General features: G+C 42.0%; 1 protein-coding gene across 1 annotated transcript in view; it reads right to left on the bottom strand.

The window, feature by feature from the left end:
- The window catches only part of CTNNBL1 (catenin beta like 1), a 166,729-nt gene that overhangs the window by 100,514 nt on the left and 45,042 nt on the right, over window positions 1–21,173 (bottom strand). Inside the window, exons 4-5 of the mRNA XM_005895997.2 lie at window positions 17,016–17,155; window positions 6,494–6,591 (exon numbers count right to left, since the gene is read on the bottom strand). Of these exons, the coding sequence (XP_005896059.1) occupies window positions 6,494–6,591; window positions 17,016–17,155 (238 nt within the window). The remainder of the gene's footprint in view (window positions 1–6,493; window positions 6,592–17,015; window positions 17,156–21,173) is intronic.

The raw sequence follows: 21,173 nt of genomic DNA, 5'->3' as shown, positions 1-21,173 counted from the left end.
TAAACAGCCTCCACTTGTGGTCTGAAGGGTGCTTTCCCATCCCAAGATCTCTTTTGAGTTGTGCAGTGACCCAGAGGCAAAGAAACAGCAGGCCTCATTATCCCTCATTGAAGCTTAAGGGGACAAGGTAAAATCCAAGGTAACAGTGAGTGAGTTACATGCTAGCACTTGAACCTAGGCCTTCTGAAATCAAGTCGTGTGCTCCTTCTTCTAGAGAGTATGAAACACCTTACGAAAATGCCTTCTCGAGTCACAAGTTCGTTCAAGTGAGAAGCACATTTCTCAACTACAGCACCAAGAGATATTCAGTAGGAAAGTTTACTTGCCATATTTGACACTGATCTCAAAACTTCAGGTTAAACTCAAACCGTTTCTAAGTTTCCATAACCAAGCTTTTATGAAACTATTACCTTTGATGAACTTCTGACCCCTTCTCAAAAAGAATCTTAACATAATAAAATGTCTTATGCTTTATTACATATAATGCCTAAAAAGCAATTTTATTTCTCTCATTTGATTCATATAACCACATATCACTTACAAGAAATTTTCAGTAGCCATGTCATACAGATGATATTCAAGAGATTAGTGACCTGGCCGAGACCACACGTTTACTAAGCAGTGGCAGCAGAAGCAAAAACCAAGCTTCCTTCTTAGATGAAACAATGTTTCCACCACTCCATGCTACCTTCTGACACAATGTGTGCCCTACACAGAGAATGCCACTGGGGAGCCCAGGAGCACCCCGAGGAAGGTAAGTAAGGAAACAGAAACACCTAATAATCAAGAAGTACTTATCTGCCTGGTAATAAATTTCCAAGTCGCAGCCAATAAGGAAACCTATACCGGTCGACAAGATCTGCTGCGTACCCATGGTGCTCCTTTCTCTCACTGCCCCAGCTTCTTCACTTAGGAAATGGGAATGAGTTAAGAGTAAATGAAACTATACGGCATGCCTTACCCTGGGTCTGGTTCAAAAATTCAGCAGATAGCCCTTTCCTTCTTCTGATACCTGGTTATTCACTGTTCCATCTCTTGCACGGGCTAAGAAAACTCAAATTTTCTGAAGGCAGACGCTGCACCCTCACTTATCTTGGTACACTCTTCAAAGTCAAGTGTAACACTACACAAACCAGACATTCGGTAATTTTGCTAAATTTAAATAAACTGACAAAACATTTACTTTGTGTACTGTAATCGTATTTCTACATACACTGGTTCATTTACTCTCAAGTATCCCTCACAGCTTTTACATGTGAGAATACATAGGTCCAGAAGGGTTAATCAGCCTGGTCAAAGTCACAGAGCTTGTGGCAGAAGTGACCAACTCCTAGACTTTTTCCATCACATCCTGTCGTTTCTAGTGAGGAGAAAAGGAGAGGAGAGAAAGGACAGGGAAGAAATGATCTCATCAACTGATGCTTCCTGAACACTTCTGCACAAGGCACTCTCAGACAATTCAAACTGAGCCTGAGGATGGAACAGTGGCAAGAGAGACACATCTTGAAATAAGGCCTCTACTCTTTCTGGGCGAGACTTGAGGGAAGCATCCAGATGGGAGAGAAGTTGAAACTATTGACTAACTGGGGATACCTGCATCACCAAGGAAGCAGATTTGCTAGGCTCTCCTTTCTGCCCCGCTGTGAGGACCCTAGCTGCAGACTGGAGGAGATACTGATGCCAGAATTGAGAGCTCCTATAAATAGGAGAAAGAGCTGTTTCCCCCTCTTATATATCAAGGAGATATACAATCTTGCTCTCAAATCTCACAGCCAGCAAAAGCTTCAAAGAAATCCACTGCAGTGTTTTCCTTAATTAATTGGACAATTTGGGTGTGTGAGAGAAAACAGAAAAACATCTGGGGGAAAACGTGAACCATGTCACAGTTTGTTTTCCCCTAAATCACCCTGATTGACTTGTAATCTCCCTGAATCCTACAGCAGCAGACACTGCAACTCCGCCGGGTATCACACTGCTTGTCAGTTCTGTGAACTGCCTCGCCACTCTCAATTGCTTACCGCTGCCGTGTCTGCATTATTTTCCCTCCCTTTCCTCGATTCTTAATTCTGTTACCAGAGTCGGCTGTCTGGAAGGTTGTGGGGACAACGCGTGCATGCTCAGTTGCTCAGTCGTACCCGACTCTTTGCAACACCATGGACTGTAGCCCGCCAGGCTCTTCTGTCTGTGGGAGTTTTCAGGCAAGAATACTGGAGTGGGTTGCCATTTCCTCCTCTGGGGGATCTTCCCGACCCAGGGGTCGAACCTGTGTCTCCTCCGTTTCCTGCACTGGCAGGTGGATTCTTTACCACTGAGCCAGGCAGTAAGCAACACACTCAAATTCCAGAACTAGATGGTTATTGGTAATGGGTCTGGCTGGAGAAAATCTTTTTTCCTTGCTACAAAAATCTAACTTCTAACAAACAGCCTTATTAAGCTTGCAAAGTGTGAAACTTTATGTTTAGCTGGGTTAAATGCAATTTTATCTGATTGCAGGAGGGTCAAAGCAGTCAAAATACATTTAGCTGAGAAAACCCTCGGAAAAATATTTATATTATGCATAGCTCCGGATATCATCTAGTAAGAAGCACAGATTAGCATTCTGTCCCTCTACACTCTTGGGTCTACCGCCTTCATGCCTATTTTTTTGGACCTGTGACTAACTCTGAAACTAAAAACAAATTCTTCTTAGGGATTAAAGCATCAGCTACAGCAACACTGCCCTTGGAAATCGTGACTGTCTTAAGTCTGATGTTTTCTGATAAGTCATTGGGTATTTCCACTTGTTAGCATACCTGCCAAACAATATTCCACCAGATTCTACCAAGACAAAGTTCAGGGGCAAAAATCAGTCGTATTTTTCCGCTTGTGCAGAGACAGTAGATACACGAGAAAAGGAGGAAATAAGAAAGGGACAGATGAGCGGAGATGAGAGGGTTTGAAGGATTCTTTTTCTATCTTCCACAATCTGCCAACAAGGTTTCTTGAGTTTGGGGTTTTTCTACCTACTATGAGTTCTGGAAATTTCATATTAAAAAAACAATAATAAACCCTCTCCCGACCCCTACATACACACCCACACCCACTGAATCTTGACCAAGCAATAAGTTTTGAAAATACACATGGTAATATGGTTATAATGCAAAACGTAGGCCTGCTGGAACCTCTCTCATATACAGACCTACTACTGTTCTTCCCACTTTACAGAAGGAGCTGAGCGCAGAGAGGTTAGGTAACCTTTCCAAGGTTACACACTGGTAAGTGACAAAGCACCACTTTGGCCCCTCCCCTGCTGGGGAGCACATCTCAGGAAAGACAAGCTTCTAACAAGATGTCTATAAGCCAATGTGACGAGTGCCAGGATGTACCATGAAGCAGAGGAACACAAATTCTGCTGAGGTGATGAGTCTGAAATAAGACTCAGGAGAGATGACGTTTAAGTGAGGCTTTAAAGGATGAATAGGAGTATTCCAAATAGCCCAGGGGAAGCCAGGCTTGCCAAGCTGAAGGGAGATGTGAGCAAAGACATGGGATTGCCAAGTGCGTGGCAAATTTTGGGGACTAGTAAGTGGGGAAATGACTGTAATTTAATCATGACTCTCAAGGACTCTTCTTTAGAGAGGCATGCCAGAGGAACTGCCATCCAAGCAAATAATCTGTGTTTCCACTCTCCAGAAAAGAGTCTATTTTCCAGGCTACCAAGTCAACTTGTTACAAAGCACAAATATTCGCCTCTGTGTAAGTAATAGCAGTGGAAGTAAACCAAATTTTAAACCCCGAAGATCCCTGAGAATGCCAGGACCGCACTCTCTCTCCACAAATGTGCTGTTCTATTGCCTAGGACCTCCAGCTGGGAAAAAGACCAAGGCAATAACTGCAAACTGCACATCACAATAAATTCTGCTATATGCCCTCTAGCCTCCGCTCGTGCAATTCCAGGCCTCCGATATTGGCCCCAAATTAAAACTACGAGGACAACTCAACCCTTATAATATGAGAATATTTATCAAACTTCTTCTTGAATACAGCACAAGGGTAGGAAGACACAGATGAAGACCACCTACCAGTTCTGCTGTCTGACATTTACTGATGGCTGCTGACTGGCTGCAGATCAGCAAACAATATATGGGAGTCTAGAAATGTTCACTTGTTTGTGATTCATGCCAGCCCCACCAGTATAAAGCTGTAAGAGTCAAAACTTTAAAATAATATAATAAAACAGAAACTAAACAAAACAAACAGAAAACCCCGTACAGCAGCTACTTAATGGTTCCCCGGACTGAGGATGAACCGTTTCTTCCGAAACAAACAATAAAATCTGCAAGATCCAGCTTTTGTCGGTGGGCCTGGCAACACAGAAGACACAAAGGGGGCTTTTGTGTGAACTGCTGTTTCTAGGTACGCTTTACAGGCAGCAGACCAGCTAGCTGATCCTTTCGTCTCCTCTATTCACACAGGCAGAGGATGATAATTAAAATCGGTCTAGGGACCAGGCAGGAAGGCTCATTCAGGGCCACTGTAATTAACCTCTGGAAGGCAAGACGACACAGATGACACTGTGGGGACATGAGAAGGAGCAAGTGCCACAGCCTTCCTTCAGATGCTGCTCAGAACAAAAGACCCCCACGCCATCCTTTCCTTTCTGCACGGCGGTTCAAAGGGAAAATAAAGGTCCTGGATTTGACAAAAGTGGCAGTTCGCTCCAGGAAGGAGCTTGAAAGAAAAATGGCCATAGAAATTTTCATCATACTCAGTCACAAATGGCCCTGCTGGACTCCAGCCTCTCTCTCTGTAAGAGACAGTCCTTCATATCCAGTGGGTTCACAACCCCTTCATGCACACCAAATGCCAGCTGCGAGCATGGCACATGGGAAATTTCTCGTGTCAAGAAGCTTGAAAGAGAAGGGTGAGGAGGGGCTGGGCAGTGTAGCAATGGGGTCTCAGAATCATCTGGGGTCCCAGCCCCAGCCATTCTAATTCAGCAGGTCTTGGATGGGGCCAGAAAGTAGCCTAACCAAGCACCTCAGGTGCTTCTAATCCAAGGAGCTATACCGATCTTTGATGAACTCTGCACACTGCAACAAAACCAGTGCTTAGGGCTTCCCTGGTGGCTCAGTGGTAAAGAACACGCCTGCCAGTGCAGGAGACGTGGGTTTCGATCCCTGATCCGAGAGGATCCCACGTGACACAGAGCAACTAAATCTGTGTGCCAGAACTGCTGAGCCTGAGCTCTAGAGGCCAGGAACTGCAACTGCTGACCCTATGGGCTAGGGAACCCACGCCCCAAAACAAGAGAAATCACCACAATGAGAAGCCTGAGCACCGCAACTAGAGAGTAGCCCCCACTCTCCACAACTAGAGAAAAGCCTGCGCAGCAATGAAGAACCCAGCACAGTACAAAATAAGTAAATAAATAAACTTATTATTAAAAAAAAAATAAAACACCCAAAAAACAAAACCGAAAACCCTGTACTTACTAACATTCTTAACCAGAGAGAAAAGATCAGACAGTAGAAGACAAGAGAAACGACGGAAACTTGAGGATGAGATAGCTTGATGGGTTAGATAAGAGGTCGATAGGTGGTATCAGGGTAAGAGGCTGGACTAGCCCTGCCACCGGCCCTCTGGCGAGAGAGGGAAGCTGGTGTCATGGGCCAGGATGGTAGAGGGGACCGCAACATGCAGGAGCCCATCTTTGCTATTACAGGGGCTGGCTGAGTGACGTGGGGGAAGGCTTCCCTTCTGCAGCTGGGCTTCCTCATGGGTAGAGTGGGCTGATGAGACGACATCAGTTCACCTCACATATAAACTCTTGCAAGTGGCTGCTGCCTGGAATAACAGCCTAGGCTCCAAAAAACGGGACACAGAAATCAGCTGACCCTGACTTCTGCAGTCAAGGGCTGCTCCTCGGGCCGGGGTAAGCTAGAAAGTTTGTTCTTGCTTTTAACATTCTCTGATTCCCTATCTGTAAAACAAGTAATAATGATACCTGTCCTCACCAGCACTTGAGAGTACAAAGCCTAGAGCCCAGAGCAGAAAAGAAACTCTTTTCTGCAAAAACTCCTCGTAAAAGAGGTTAGAAGCAGCATGGTGAAGGTGGGCGAGCTGGAATTGGAGTCAAAGAGAACAGAGGTTCAAATCCCAGCCGTGGGACCACAGGCAGGTTTGTTTTGTCTCTCAAAGCCTCAGCTCCATGGCTAAGTGGGAATAGTAGCAGTAACACCCTTCTGAGGGGACACGGTGAAGAGCAAATAAAGTGTAAAGGCCTGCCTAGAGCAGATAGTCAACAAATGCCAGGACTCTATGCCCCCTGCCCTAATACAGTTCCACAGAATAAGGTACCCCAAGGTTGCATTCTACTTTCATATCCTCCTTATTCAGTCCAGCCTTTTGCCACAGAGCTCTCTGTCTCCGATACCACTCACAGAGACAACGGTGGGGATGGTGTGGACACCATATGCACAGCTGCAAAACCCCAGAGGGCCGCGCGACTTACCAGAGCATCAGTGAGCACTTCCGCTCCTTCTTCACTCTCGTGGAGAGTGTCTATGTCTGTTAATTCCTGAAGCAAATCAACCACTGCTATGGACACATGTGAAGAATGTTAAGGGTAACACGCACATATGAAAACCCTAGTGACATTTTATTAAAATATTTGGCTCCCGGCCACTTCCTGGTCAATTGCTTCACCACCGTTTACCTTTAATACACTCTAGTTTTATAAACATCTCTTCAATAAGGTTCTAATCACAGTGGCTGTTCAATACATGTTGGTAACTGCTTCACTTAGGCTATTTCCCTTATGCCGCCTTCCTGGCAACTTATTCCATAGGTTCACTACATCTTCATAAATTTCACAGCTTCAAGTAGATCACTTGGGTGGTCGCTTTTCCAGTGAGAAATAGGCCAACACCCTTAACCTTACCTCATAATTTAAATTCTTGGAACTGAGTAAGGATAATCTTAAGTACCTTGTGTACTTTACCTTCAAAGACAGTAATGATTTTTTCTGAGATTAGATGGCTGGTGTTCACCAAGGAGTCTTCAGAAATCAGGGCATGACAAACAGATTTAGATTGTAGAGGGAAGGATTTATGTTGGACTGTGCTAGAGTCCACCAACCTCCCTTCCCCTTAAATATGCTTCTGCTTTGGACACAAAAGGAAAGTAAACAATGATGATTACAGACTAGGCAAAAAGAGAGGGGGGGGGGACACGTAAGAGAAAGGACACACAAAGAAGAGAAAAAAGGAGTTATGTTTGGTAACTGGTAAACTGGTAGCCCGACCTAAGGGCTTCCCTAGTAGCTCAGTGGTAAAGAATCCACCTGAAAAGAGACACGAGTTTGATCCCTAGGTCAGGAAGATCCCTGGAGGAGGAAATGGCAACACATTCCAATATTCTTGCCTGGGAAATCCCATGGACAGAGGATCCTGGCAGCTACAGTCCATGGGGTCTCAGAGTTGGAAATGACTTAGTGACTAAACAACAACAAGAAGCCTGAACTAAACTAAATTTCCCATACATACAGACACACACATACACACGAACACACACCACTTGCTGTCAGTCAGCATCTACTGAATGCTTACGATGAATAAAGCATTGTGATAGAGACAAAGGCAAATCCATTCACTCTGGGCCTCAGTTTCCTCATCAATAAAATGAGGAAGTTAAGGTAATTAAAGACATTTAAACAATTATTCAGGCTTGCTAGTGGCTGAGATGGTAAAGAATCTGCCTGCAATGTGGGAGCCCTGGGTTTGATCCCTGGGTTGGGAAGATCCCCCGGAGAAAGGAATGGCTACCCACTCCACCATCCTTGCCTGGAGAATTTCATGGACAGAGGAGCCTGGCAAGCTACAGTTCAAGGCATCACAAAGAGTCGGGCACAACTGAGTGACTAACACTTTCACTTTCACACAATTATACACCACAGGCAATTATCAATGTGTAACAAATGAGGAATACGGACAACTTGAACCGCAGACATCCTTAAAAAATGGAGCAATCAAATTGAACTGGGAAATCAGGAAAGATTTGCTAGAAGAAGACTGGTCAGAAAAGAGGCAACTAAAAAGATGAGGGAAGGTAAACTAGAAAGCAAAACATCAGGAGTATAGGCAGAGAGATTCGAACGTAAGAGGGTATATGAAGAGGAGAAGAAAGAGGACTGGGGAAGCAGGGAGGGGAGAAAATTAGAATCATATGAAGAAAATAATGTCTTGGAAGAATAACCTAACAGCTATGTGCAGGAAGCACTAAACAGCACTGTGAGGGTTGGGAGTCGGCAGACGTGGGGTGCGGGGAAACGTCAAGCCTGAAGGAGCAAAACCTGTTCTGAAGCTACCACACACATAAGGGTCCAGAAGCAAGATGATGAAGGTCTTATCAGGGCAGGGCAGTTTCAGTACAAACTGGAAAGAAAAAGATAATAAGAAAGATACAGGACCTGTTAACAAGAATGACAGGACTTGCTCACTGCCAACTGATGTTACAGATATCTTATGAACACCTTTTGCTAAAAGAAAAATTATTCAGAGCTTTGTTTTCATCTATAACTGACCAGTTGGCTATCATGAATAAGCTTTCTGTGTTTTATTCTCTCGCACTTTAAAGTAATATTTGTGCAAAACATGGGTGTGCTATGAAACTCAATGTGTATGAAAAGAGAAAAGGTCTCTGGACAAAATTCCTTCATGCTTATACAGTCTTTACTAACAAAGTAACTAGAAAGCTTTTGACATAACAGACCAGGTATCATAAGTGACATATAGTAAACCAAAATACATAAACTGAATTAATTTTTTTTAAAAAGGGCTAATCAAACTAACCTCTAGAAATGCTGAGCATTAGGAATTAGTAGTTCTCCCTTTCTAAACACTGCAGTAGATACCATCATAATCACTAGCATTTTTTAAGTCATCATTATGCCAAGCACTGTGCTGCTGAATTCTCACAACGACATGATCCCTATTTTACAGACAGGAAAGTGAAAGCTCAGAGTGGTTAAGTAACTTACCTAAAGGTCACTGCAACGGTAAGGGAGAATGTTATGTTCGCATGATTCTAAAAACAGTATCTCTGCCACTACTCTTCATATTAATGCAGAGGGGAATATACACCAGCTTTAACTACAACTAAATCCTAGCTAATGACCCTACTATAATAACAGAGAAAAGAACTGTCATTTATTTCCATTATAAATTATTAAAGTTCCAGGAAAAAGGACAAAATGCTGACAACACCCCCGTCATTCTCCTCATCTAAAAAGCTCCCATACTGATTCTCTTGAACAGTTTTTACATATGAGATGTAAAAATACTATTATTTATCCATCTGTTTATTTAATAAGCATGACGACATTTCATCCATCCATCCATCCAACCACGGTGGAGTCAAATGTCTATAGGACAAGGATGTGAATCAGGCATGCAATAGGTACTATCCTTACATTCCCAACATCATGCCCCACTAAGTACTTACTAACCTGATATGTGATGATTATTAATTAAACATTAACCTCAACAAACATGTGGGATATATGTGAAATAACAGATGAAGAGTCACAGCAAACTCAAGGATGGGGCCACATCATATTTATCTTTGATTCCTATCTTTAGTGAACCAAACTATTGCCAAATTATTAATACTATGGAATCTTGCTCAAGCTTCTTTATTTCCATATAGCTTATATGCCTCATCTGAATAAGGTGGTAATGATCTCTGCCCAGCCTATCTCACACAGTAACTATAAGGAATAAATGACATCATAAGGTCAAAGGGCAATTAAATCAAAGTACTGAGAAAACAAGACAGCACTATAACAAACGTTGTTAGTCAATTCTTCCCACAGAATGGTCACACCTTCACTATTGCCTTCATTTTTCTAAAACTTCTAAAATCTAAAATTTAAGCTAACAACAACACAATCCTCCCCTTTTGGGTTACATTGGGTTGAAAATCTAATTTTATATTTCAGCTATGCCACAGAAATTCAGATTGATCAAGTCCTTTTTCGGCCTCTAAGGTTTCATGGGACAGGCAGGTATCATATTTTTCTTTGATTATTCTTATACCATGCTTACAAATGGGTCATAGTAAACCTGGAGAAAAAAGGAAAAGAAAATTTGATAATGGTGGTGGTTTTATTTAGGAACAGAACAAATGTCTAACTCTTATCGAGAGCAGGTATTTCTTCTAATGGGCCAGTGGATAACTCCTTGCCTACATTCCTGCCTCAGTTGAGAAATCAAACAAGAAACAAGTTACCAGCTACCAGGTCTGGCAAACAACTCAGCAATTCTAGCACTAACTGATTTTATGTAAATTCTCAACTTTCACCAAATAGCATTTCAGCAAGGCAGTAAATGAGTCCATAATTGTAATCGACTCCTGAGTAATATAATATGACCCATAAGATGGAGGTCATTTGAGGACCAGAAAGAAGAATAAGAAGCAAACTAAAGACAGACAGATGAACTCTCAATCTTGATGAGAAAATTCAGCATGGTCTGCCACCCATCCAGCATTTTTTCACAAGCAGACTCTGGGCATGGGTGATAGGTTTTTCCACTGTAGTTACAATTTCATTTCACAAGGTAAAAGGCTCTCCCATCCAAGTGTAATAGGAAAACAGAGAGCCTGTCTCTCTGCGAATTACTGAAACACAGTTTGTGACAGCCTATTCTGCCAAGTCAGAGAAAGGCCACCCCATTCACTCCCTCAGCACCTGCCCACTAGGGGGGCAATAAGCTAGTATAATAAGAAGTGAAGTAGAAAAGACCAGCTGGGCACAAAATGGTCCACAACCCAGTGGCTTTTTACAAAAAGAGGGGTGTTGGCTTTTATTTTTTGGTTCTAGATACTTGTTTTTGGCCTGATCTCATGGAGAGTCTTAGGACAGAAACAGAGTGTTAATTTCATTAATCTCCAATGAAATATGGCCATAGGAACAAAATTATTAAAAAAAAAAGATAAAGACGAATAAAATATATTAAGCAGATGGCTTTTTTAAAAAAGTCATTTCAATAACGTGTCTTAAGAAAAATGACCAGTCTAGAGTCACAGTATATAACTGATTTAATGGAACAAATCTGGGTGGGTTTTTTTTTTAAGTCTTTTTAAAATTTTATTCCTAGGACAATGCTTAGATATAGCTCATCTAATGTAGATGAATTTCTAAACAGACAAAATGGTCTTTTCCTCCTTTTCTAGCAGTTGAAAGAGAACTACCTAGAATGAATCTAGGCCTTTAATTTTATCCCAATCCTTAATCTAAATAACATGAGTGGGGGAAATGCTCTCATTCTTCATTTACTAGGTACCCAATAAATGTTAGTGGGCACTACTACAGCACAGGGGAAATGTCCCAAGCAGGCCACAACCACCCTAACCTTCCAAAGACATGGAATTCACCTAAAACTCATAAGCAAGATCAAAAGTTACATTAAGAGATGCTTTTCCTAGACCGCCATTTTGGTACTTTTCATCTGATCTGATTTATTTCAGAGCATATTGAAACAGCTCCAAAAAATGAGTGTTTGGTTTATCAGTACAGATTATCAGGGAAGTTGGATGATGAATGAGGAAAAGAAGTAAATTCTTTTCCATATAATTTTGATTCTAGAAATATCAAGATGAGAATAGCTCCCAGCAAAACAACAGCTTGAGATACAGAAGTCTTGTTAGACAGTGCTTGCAGGAAAGTACTGGAGCAATAACCAACTCCCTTCCAGTCCAACTAGAAGAAAGTCCTGAGGAGGTGCAAACCCTTCCCAGCCCTATTCCTGCTCATCAGCATGGAGGCTCAAACACGAGGCACTCCTTGTACACACCTTCTGGAATAATATGCTATGTCACACTCACAGACTCAGATTGCTCAAGTTCAACAATCCCTGCTGGTCTTTATTAAAAAACAAAACAAAACAAAAAAACAAAAAACTCCACCTGCTCTTTATTTTCCAGTTCCCACAGCAATTTTTCACAAAATCCAACAGGATAACTTCACGCAAGTTTTCCTGGCTTTCTAGGGTCTGAGAAAACTAAGCAGTAATTTAGAAAAGAATAGTGCTAACGACCACTCCCTATTTCAGACCAAGTAGCACTGCCCCATCAGCACCAATAATCCACTCTGCAACTAACAAAACGAAACCCCCCTTCCTAGGAGCACACAACCTACTGTACTGACGCCCCGAGTCAACAGTACAACGTGTGCTGAGTGCTACATGGCTGCAGTCATGTTGGACTCTTTGCGACCTCATGGGCCGTAGCCCTCCAGGCTCCTCTGTCGGTGATATTCTCCAGGCAAGAATACTGGAGTGGTTGCCATGCCCTCCTCCAGGGGATCTTCCTGATTCAAGATGGAACCCACATCTCTATGTCTTCTCCATTAGCAAGTGGGATCTTAACCACTAGCACCACCTGAGAAGCTCACTCAGAAGTATAATGAGACCTTATTTTTCTGAATCACAAATGGGTGGAGAGAAAGCAGATTTGAAAAAAAATTTTTTTGGTTTGGATTACTCAATAGTTTTTAAATTAAAGAAGAGGGTATTTAGATGGGGGCAGTTGTCACGACTCTAAAAATAAATAAAGCCACGGACCTGATATCCATGTAAATCTGGGGTGACTACATGGCCACATCAGCTCCCAGCACGTGAGGAATGGCAATCTCCATTGCCAAGGTAGACACTGTAAAAATACACTTAAAATGCATACTAATCCCTAATCTATCAAAAGCTTATGCATCTCCAATGCCCAATTCTCTAATCACTGCCAAGCCAGAGATGATGTGTGTTTTCTCAGAACTCCAGTGGTATTTTCTGTGCAAAACACTCCAAGGGTACTTACCACACAGCAAGGTGAGTGTTTTTGCTATCAACTGGAGTTATTATTTCTTGCCACCCTAATAGCACCCAACAGGGCTTATCATACAAAGGAGGAACCCAGTAAATGCCATGATCTGTCACAGAACTTTAGAAAGGATTCCACTGACTCGTCCCTCAAGTTGAGAACACAGCAGATGACATGCGAAAATCAGATATTTATGGATTTTGTGCCTAGATTTTTTTTTTCCTTTGGTCATAGCAGCAGAGGTAGCCATCATCTGGGGTTCTATCTTCCTCTTGTTTTAGTCCTCCTTGTTCCTTTAGGCAAATGGAGTAAACCTGGGCCACAGAACTGATTGTTTCGCACTACCTTAAGAAAATATTGATATCTTTAAATGTACCTTTGATTTCATTTTTCTGTAGAAACACTCCAAAAGGTTCACCAAAAGGGCTCTAAACATGTTTAAATGATTTACTTTAAAGGAAAAATTGTTTTTAAAAGCCCGATTTCTGAAAGGCAACAGCTGTTGGATCCCACCTCGTGTTCCCTCCTAATGCATTCAGAGTGACTCTTCAGTACTGCGTGAGGGGTGTGCTCCCCCTCCCCCGCACCCCCAGAGGTGCTCTTCACAGACCAGAATTCCTCTCCGCAGCCAACCGACGGCTGAGCTGCAGCCTCTCGAGGCGGGGAGATGAGGCCCAGAAGCGCTGACAAGCCCTCCCCAGCAGCAGTGATGCAGAGCGCCAGAATAAACTCTGAAGCGGCTTCTCACGGTTGAAAGGACAAGACTCAAGCTGTTTTCTCACATCCTCTGCCTCTTAAGGTTACAACAGACCAGCCTCTGATCCAATTAAAATCCCTATAGTTTATGTTTTCGCAAAGAAGGACAAAGCAAAAATGACCTGTGCTTGCTGGCAACATAACCAGCCATGTATGGCTGTGGTTGATAAATGAAGAGTTAAAAAAGATTAAAAATTTAAGTCATGACTGCCACGAAATTGTTTATTCATGGTAAGGTGTTTTGGGCAGTTACAGCTGTACAACAGTAAATTGTTAACAACCGTTTCCTGAAGAAAAATTTCCATTATAGATCACAGATAAGACAAGAAACAGAGTGCAGTGCCACTGGGAGATCAACGCTCCAACAGATCGAGAATGTGTTAGATGCAAGTCAAGAGGGCTGACTCTTCCCTGAAACCACGCCCAAGAAAAATGGTACTAGGAGGAAGATGACATTTACCCTAGTTGCTGCATCTGATTAAAATTAGGTAATTTTTAAAATTTCAAGTGCACTTTAAATTTGATGTAAGGCGTAATTAAAAAATCAGATTAAAAAAATATAATTAGGGCAGCAGGGTGAAGATTAGCAGCAAGAGGGGAAAAAACAGTTTAGCTTGGAGAAAACAGGAGGGAAATGGCAGCCTGTCAAAGTTATTACAGGGGGACTTGTTTTTTTTTCCTTTTTAAAGACCAGAACTTAACAACTTGGAACATCTGTGCCCTTGCCTTTCCCAAGTATGCCATGTCGAGCACACTTCTTGCGTCAGTCTTCTCCCCAGCAGGAACCAGGCTGGTGAATCAGCAAAATGTCAGTATCTTCAGAAAGCTGCCACTATTATTTTGAGTTGGCAGGAACAGAAAAAAGAAATCAGAGTTCTGTTTCCAGAAACAAAAGAGGTGATGGCTGTATCGACACACAAGGTAATGGGTGACACTGCAACTCTGTCAGGGGTGCAGTGAGTCCTATAGGGAAAGACTCAGGGTGTGCTAGAAAAGGACACTGGACTGGAAACCCCCCACCGCAACAGCCAGTGGTTCAACATCTGGACCTCAGACATACTACTAACTAAACAAATACGGCTCTGGATGAAGTCATCTCTAAAGTCCGTTTGGATTCTGAAAATCTACCCTTCTATAGTTAAGCTGAAATGTGAAGTCACAATTAGAACTCTTGGTTGCTAACTCTGGGAGGGCCAGTTACCTTAAATAGGTATCCTGAAGTCCAGTATCCTAAATAGGACTTATGCTAGACATCCACTATGTTTACTGACGGATGCTGCTTGAGCATCACTGCAGCCTGCGGTTCCTGGGGGTTGAGCACAGAGCCTGATAAGCACTCAGAGCCATGCTTCTCAAATGAATTCACGAGACCCATATCGAGCTCACTCAAAATAAGCTAACTGACTGGGGTTCTCGTACCACCCAGAACCACCCAGTGAATCCTGGGGAATATTCTCATCAATCCGGATACTGACAGAGAGATTCTCCAGACTGTCTAACATTACATGAAGTATCAGAAACGGCTTAAGATCACCCTTCAAGAAGCCTGAGTTAAAATTATTCACTGATTTATTTCTATGAGAATTATCAGGCAGGAAAGAACCTAGTCAGACATGCTCTCAGGAGAGAGATTACCAGAAAGATGAAAATAACATGAAGCAGCAGCAGATCTCCCATGAATATCACTCAAGCAGACGAACTACATGTCTCTTACCTTCGGAAATCTGGATTCAAACAGAACAACTACTGAAGAGAATTTGTTTTAATGACCATGACCACGACCACAGGCACATCAAACACCTTTTCCACTAAAGCGGTTTTGAATCTGATAACAAAGTGTAGAAAGGTTTTGGAAGTCATGATTCAGCTTCAGTTAAAAGCATTATTTACTAAATACCTACTGTGAAGTTGCTCAGTCGTGTCCGACTCTTAGTGACCCCATGGACTGCAGCCTACCAGGCTCCTCGGATTTTCCACGCAAGAGTACTGGAGTGGGTTGCCATTGCCTTCTCCTTACATATGATGCTGCTGCTACTGCTAAGTCACTTCAGTCATGTCCAACTCTGTTCGACCCCATAGACTGCAGCCCACCAGGCTCCCCTGTCCCTGGGATTCTCCAGGCAAAAACACTGGAGTGGGTCGCCATTTCCTTCTCCAATGCATGAAAGTGAAAAGTGAAAGTGAAGTTGCTCAGTCGTGTCCGACTCTTAGCGACCCCATGGACCGCAGCCTACCAGGCTGGTGGGCTGCTGTCTATGGGGGACTTAGCAGCAGCAGCAGCATATGAACTCCCTTAATCCTCTCAACAACACTGAAAGGCAAATGTTTATACACACACACACACACATACACACACAGGATAGGATGTGAGTTTGAGCAAACTCAGAGCAACAATGAAGGATAGGGAAGCCTGGAGCGCCTCAGTTCATGGGGTCTCAAAGAGTCAGACAGACTGAGCGACTGAACAACAACACAGAGGAGCCTGGTGGGCTACAGCCCAGGGAGACACAAAGATTCAGACACGGCTGAGTGAGCGCACGCACGCACACACGCACATACACACACATATATTTTTAAATGCCATCTATGAATATACACAGTATCATACCCACAGAACAGTCTATAGCATTTAAGTCTTGAAATCAAGCTGAGAAACTAAATTCACAATTTTTAGATCCTTCAATGATTTAATGTTCTATGCCCTTAAGACTGTTAGACCTTAAGGCACCCAAGTCTGGTTATGTCCCAGTGACATAACTCATCTACTTTTGCAGATGAGAATACTAAGGGCCAGAGGTGGGGGGAGGGCACCAAATTTCATACTAGAAATAAAGCTGGGAGTCAAACCTAGATTGCCTATTTATGTCTAATGACCAGTTAACAAACATTAAATGTCATGTGCACTCAGTCCTCTGTAAAGGAACTGGGACTATAGCAGTAGACAAAGTAGATAAAAATCCCTGTCTTCCTGGACAATAAATGTGAAGCTAAAGGAAGGTTCATGGTCTCCTCTAGGCTCGGCTCCACTGGGCCATCTGTTAACAAAATGATGTCTAGATCAACAGATGCAAATCCTGCCTGGTCTTGCCTATATAATGGGCCCCCAAATCAAGATCCTAAAAAATTAATGCTGTTAATATAAGAACAGATACATCACGATGAATTCTAATACTAATAAGAGCAAATAGGACAATTAAGGGTTGCCCAAGATTTGTTAATAGATTAAAAACCAGACTTCCGAATGAGTAAAAAGCACCGTGTGTTTCAAGAAGGGAGATAATTAGAATGGAAATAGAACACCAGACGTGACAGCAGACATCAGCAGAGACAAACAGGAGAAGAGAGTAAACAGCACTCCCCCACCACATCCGTCCGCCTTCCCATTGAGGACAGATCTGAAAGGATATCTGTGTTATCATGTCCAAGCAGCCCGAGAAGAGACTGAACAGCATTCAGCTCTACCAGAAGGTGGTACAGGTCTGGCATGGTGGCCACCACGTGCATCTCCTGAATGATGTCATTGAGGTCCAGCTCGGATTCCATAAACCTAGGAAGGGAAAACAAGACAGTGTCACTGCAGGGGAAGGGGTGCAATCAGTGGTGAGGAACAGACAGCAACATAATCCAGACAGAGACAATCTGTCAAAGCATCTTCAACAGACCAACCAAGAAGAATGCTCATCCAAACATCACAGTGTCACACAACTTCCCTGGGAAATCGATTTCCTCATTACAAAAATCAATTCTGGATTCAGACCTCGTTACAGGGTTCCCCTTACCCTTGCAGTCACAAGTTCCCTTTGAGAGGCTCTGAAAGCATTCTGCCGCATTCAGTGATCTATCTGCCCACCAGTTCTGTGGATTAGTTACCATTACTCCTTGGAATGGCAATTCACTTTGTTGCCCTGAAGGTAGGCATCTTGCTAATCCAAAAAGGACTTCTCTTTCCTGTCACTTCAGATCAAGGGCCAATTATCCCCTTACCCAAAGGAAAATACAGATTCTGCTACCATCCAGAAATACCTTCCCCTCCCCACCCCCTTTCCAATGAGCTGTTGAAGAGGAACATCCCAAAGTAAAGCAGGTAAAGTCTGGCATTCCATAACCCCATACCTTAAGTAGCATAATACTTCACTCACATTTCCACACCTGAACCTTTCAGCCAACCTACACCCCGGCCCTTTCAGCCAACCTACACCCCGGCACTAAGAAAGAACTGCTTTGCATTCACCCCTGCATGCCCTTCCCAAGTGTCTGACATTGAAGAAATGCCCACTAAGCTTTTGATGAGCAGGACAGGAAAGTTTGTTCTGAGAACACAATGCGGGATCCATGTAGAGCAACTGAACAATACCTGACTGAGGAATCAGTGGTTAAACAGACTGGAGCCAGACGGCCTGGCTCTGAACCTCACTTACCCACTTACTTAGCCTCTCTATGCCTCAGTTTCTTCATCTGTATAATAAATAGAATAATAAAGTTACCTATCTCACAGGCTACTGTAAAAAGTTAATGAACACACACATAAAGCACTTTAAAAGTGTTTGCCATGCAAAAAGCACAATATGTGTGCTCTCATTTCCATTACTACAATTATTATTTATAATATGTCTACCTTCCCTTCTAGGATGTAAGCTTCTTAAAAACAGGAATTATAAGAATGGATACATGTATATGTATGGCTGAGTCTCTTTGCTGTTCACCTGAAACCATCACAACATTGTTAATCAGCTATACTCCAATACAAAATAAAGAGTTTAATAAAAAATAAATACAACACACCAAATAAAGCAGAAATTAGATCTTTTGTCTCTACATATCCACTGCTGCTGCTGCTGCTAAGTCACTTCAGTCGTGTCCGACTCTGTGTGACCCCATAGACGGCAGCCCACCAGGCTCCTCCATCCATGGGATTTTCCAGGCAGGAGTACTGGAGTGGGGTGCCATTGCCTTCTCCCTACATATCCACAGATGCCTGCTAAAGAAAAGGAACACAAGTAGGGATTCTTGAAGTCATTGACTCATCAACAATAGATACCGAGGAGCTGGGCAAACACTGTCTCTCCAGAACTTGGGAGATCGTGCAAGAACAAAATCTAGAGACTACCATTTTTAAAAACATGTCCATATTTTATACAATATCTTACCACTGTTTCTCTCCATTACTATTTTTAACCATAACATTTATATATATATATATATATATATATATACATACATATATGTTTTCTGATGATAAAACATTACTTTTCGTAAAAAACTGGGGAAAGATAAGCCCTCAAAAAGTAAACAGAGATCTTAAAAGTGACAAAAATAAAGAAAAGTAAACAGAAATCATCTATAACCTTATTAGCCAGAAATAACCACTGATAATACTCTGGTAAGTTTAAGTCATTGTTCTCAACTTTTGGCCTTCCCCCTACCCAAAAGTAGCCTACATAGTATATAGTTCTAAGCACGATTTTTGCTTATTGTTGTCAGCAGAGGCTGAACAATTTCTCTTATCGTTAAACATTCCACAACAGGAAAAGTCAGTGTCCAGCACACCTCCCAGTCCTTCTTCTCCCAGGGCAAAATTCCACACTGAGCACAGCATCGCCCCTGCGGAGCCCAGACAAGACTTCAGAATCCTTCTCAACACAGCATTTCAGTGACAACAAATGATATTAAGATACATGTGTTCATATTTTTGTGTTAAGATAACTCCCAGGAAGGAAAAGTACCAAGTCAAAGAATATGCATAACTTAACAGGTTTTGATATATCCTGCCAGAAAGGTACCAACAGTGTATAAGTTTATTTCCCCTCATCCTGTTCAAAACAAGTATTATCTATTTAAAATCTCCAATTTGAGATGGGAAATGCAGCTTTTTAAAATTTTGCATTTCTGATATCACAATGGTTAAAATTAAATTGCTGTTTACTAGCTATCTGTATTTCTTCTTTGCCCATTTTTCTATCAGGGTGTTCATCTTATTTATTGATTTATAAGTACTCTATATATTAAAGAAATTAATCTCTGTCACACATTGCAAAAAAAAAAAAAAAAAAGAGAAAAATATTTGCCCTTTACTTTGTACATTGTGCTTTTTGATACAAAGGTTTTTAATTAGGGAAATTTTTGCCTCACGAATTCTATTTTACATGTATTCTGAGCAAGGTTTTCTCTATGCTAAGATCAGATATATTTTATGGTGTGCTTTTATGTTTATACATTTTTAAATGTTTAAGAGTAATAAAACTAAGATTTATTTCAGAGTATAATATAGGACAAAGATCTAACTTTATTTCTGCAAATGTCTGGCCCATTGCCCCAGTACCATAATCTATCTTTTATCCACAGATTTGAAGAAATGCCACCTCTATCGTACACTAAATTTTAATGCATACTCTAATCTGTTTATGGGCTTTCACTCCATTTCATTGATTTGTCTGCAAATTCCTGAGCCAGGACCACACTTTCCATAGTGTTACAGTATATTTTATGTCTGTTACTGCAAAACACTCCCATACTAGCCTTCTTTTTAAATGCTCCCTGTCTGTTCTCAATTGTTTATTATTCCAAGTAAATTTTAAAATTATTTTTGTCAAGGTCCCCCGATACCACTTTTTCTAAAAAAGTCTCCTTCCACAGTGCTTACAAACAGATTACCTTTTAAATCACTAGCTCCCCATCACTTCAAGTGTGGAAGCCAAATCAGAATCATGACTTGGAAGAGCTGGTGCAGAATTCAAATATTCTATGGGGCAGCAGATCTATATAATCTTTGAATCTAATGGGCTCAGCAAACCTCTAAGGCTTCTTTGCCTTATGTGGGTAATTACAAAAAAAAAAATCTGATTTCTTGAGACTAACTTGACAAAAGATTTTTACAGCTCACCAGGAAGAATTAGCAAGGGAGACTGGGCAGCAACTAGTAATAAACAAATCATGCTGGATACAAGGAAGCGATCGGGGGACTTGAGTGATAATCAATGAATGAATGTCAGCCTGGAGAGAGGCTTCTGGTGGTACCCTTCAGGGCTCCATCCTTAAGTCTGTTTAAGTATTTTACTGTTATTTTTTGACCCACGACTCAGGTGAAGATACATAAAAGGCAAACTTAACAAATGTCATATAACACAAAGCTTATAGTGAACACAGCAGCTGACAGAATCAATTCAGAAAGTTCCTGACAGGCAATGATGACAGGCCAAATCTAACAGGAGGAAAATTACCTAGGATCCACATGGAGAATAATGCACTGAACCAGAAAGGCAAGAATACATGGATCAGGAAAGACAGTATAATAAGTGGAAAAAAGTGAAAGTCACTCAGTCGTGTCCGACTCTTTGCAATCCCATGAATTGTAGTCTACCAGGCTCCTCTGTCGATAGTAAGTAGACATGTGTGGAAAGGACTTGATGATTTTAAGTCAACAGTAACCACAATACAAATCAGACCATGAGACAGCTCTGCCAGGACACAGACTGCTTCTCAGTCCTCTCTGGACACCTAGCACTGGACACACCCCCTGTCCACTGCAGAAATTCCAAAGGTGCCTGTCAAAGGGAGAAGTGGAAAAT

The sequence above is a fragment of the Bos mutus genome, chromosome 13 (genome assembly GCF_027580195.1).
Source record: "Bos mutus isolate GX-2022 chromosome 13, NWIPB_WYAK_1.1, whole genome shotgun sequence".
NCBI lineage: Eukaryota > Metazoa > Chordata > Mammalia > Artiodactyla > Bovidae > Bos > Bos mutus.
The sequence above is the reverse complement of the archived record's forward strand: the minus strand, read 5'-3'. Positions and strand labels throughout refer to the sequence as shown.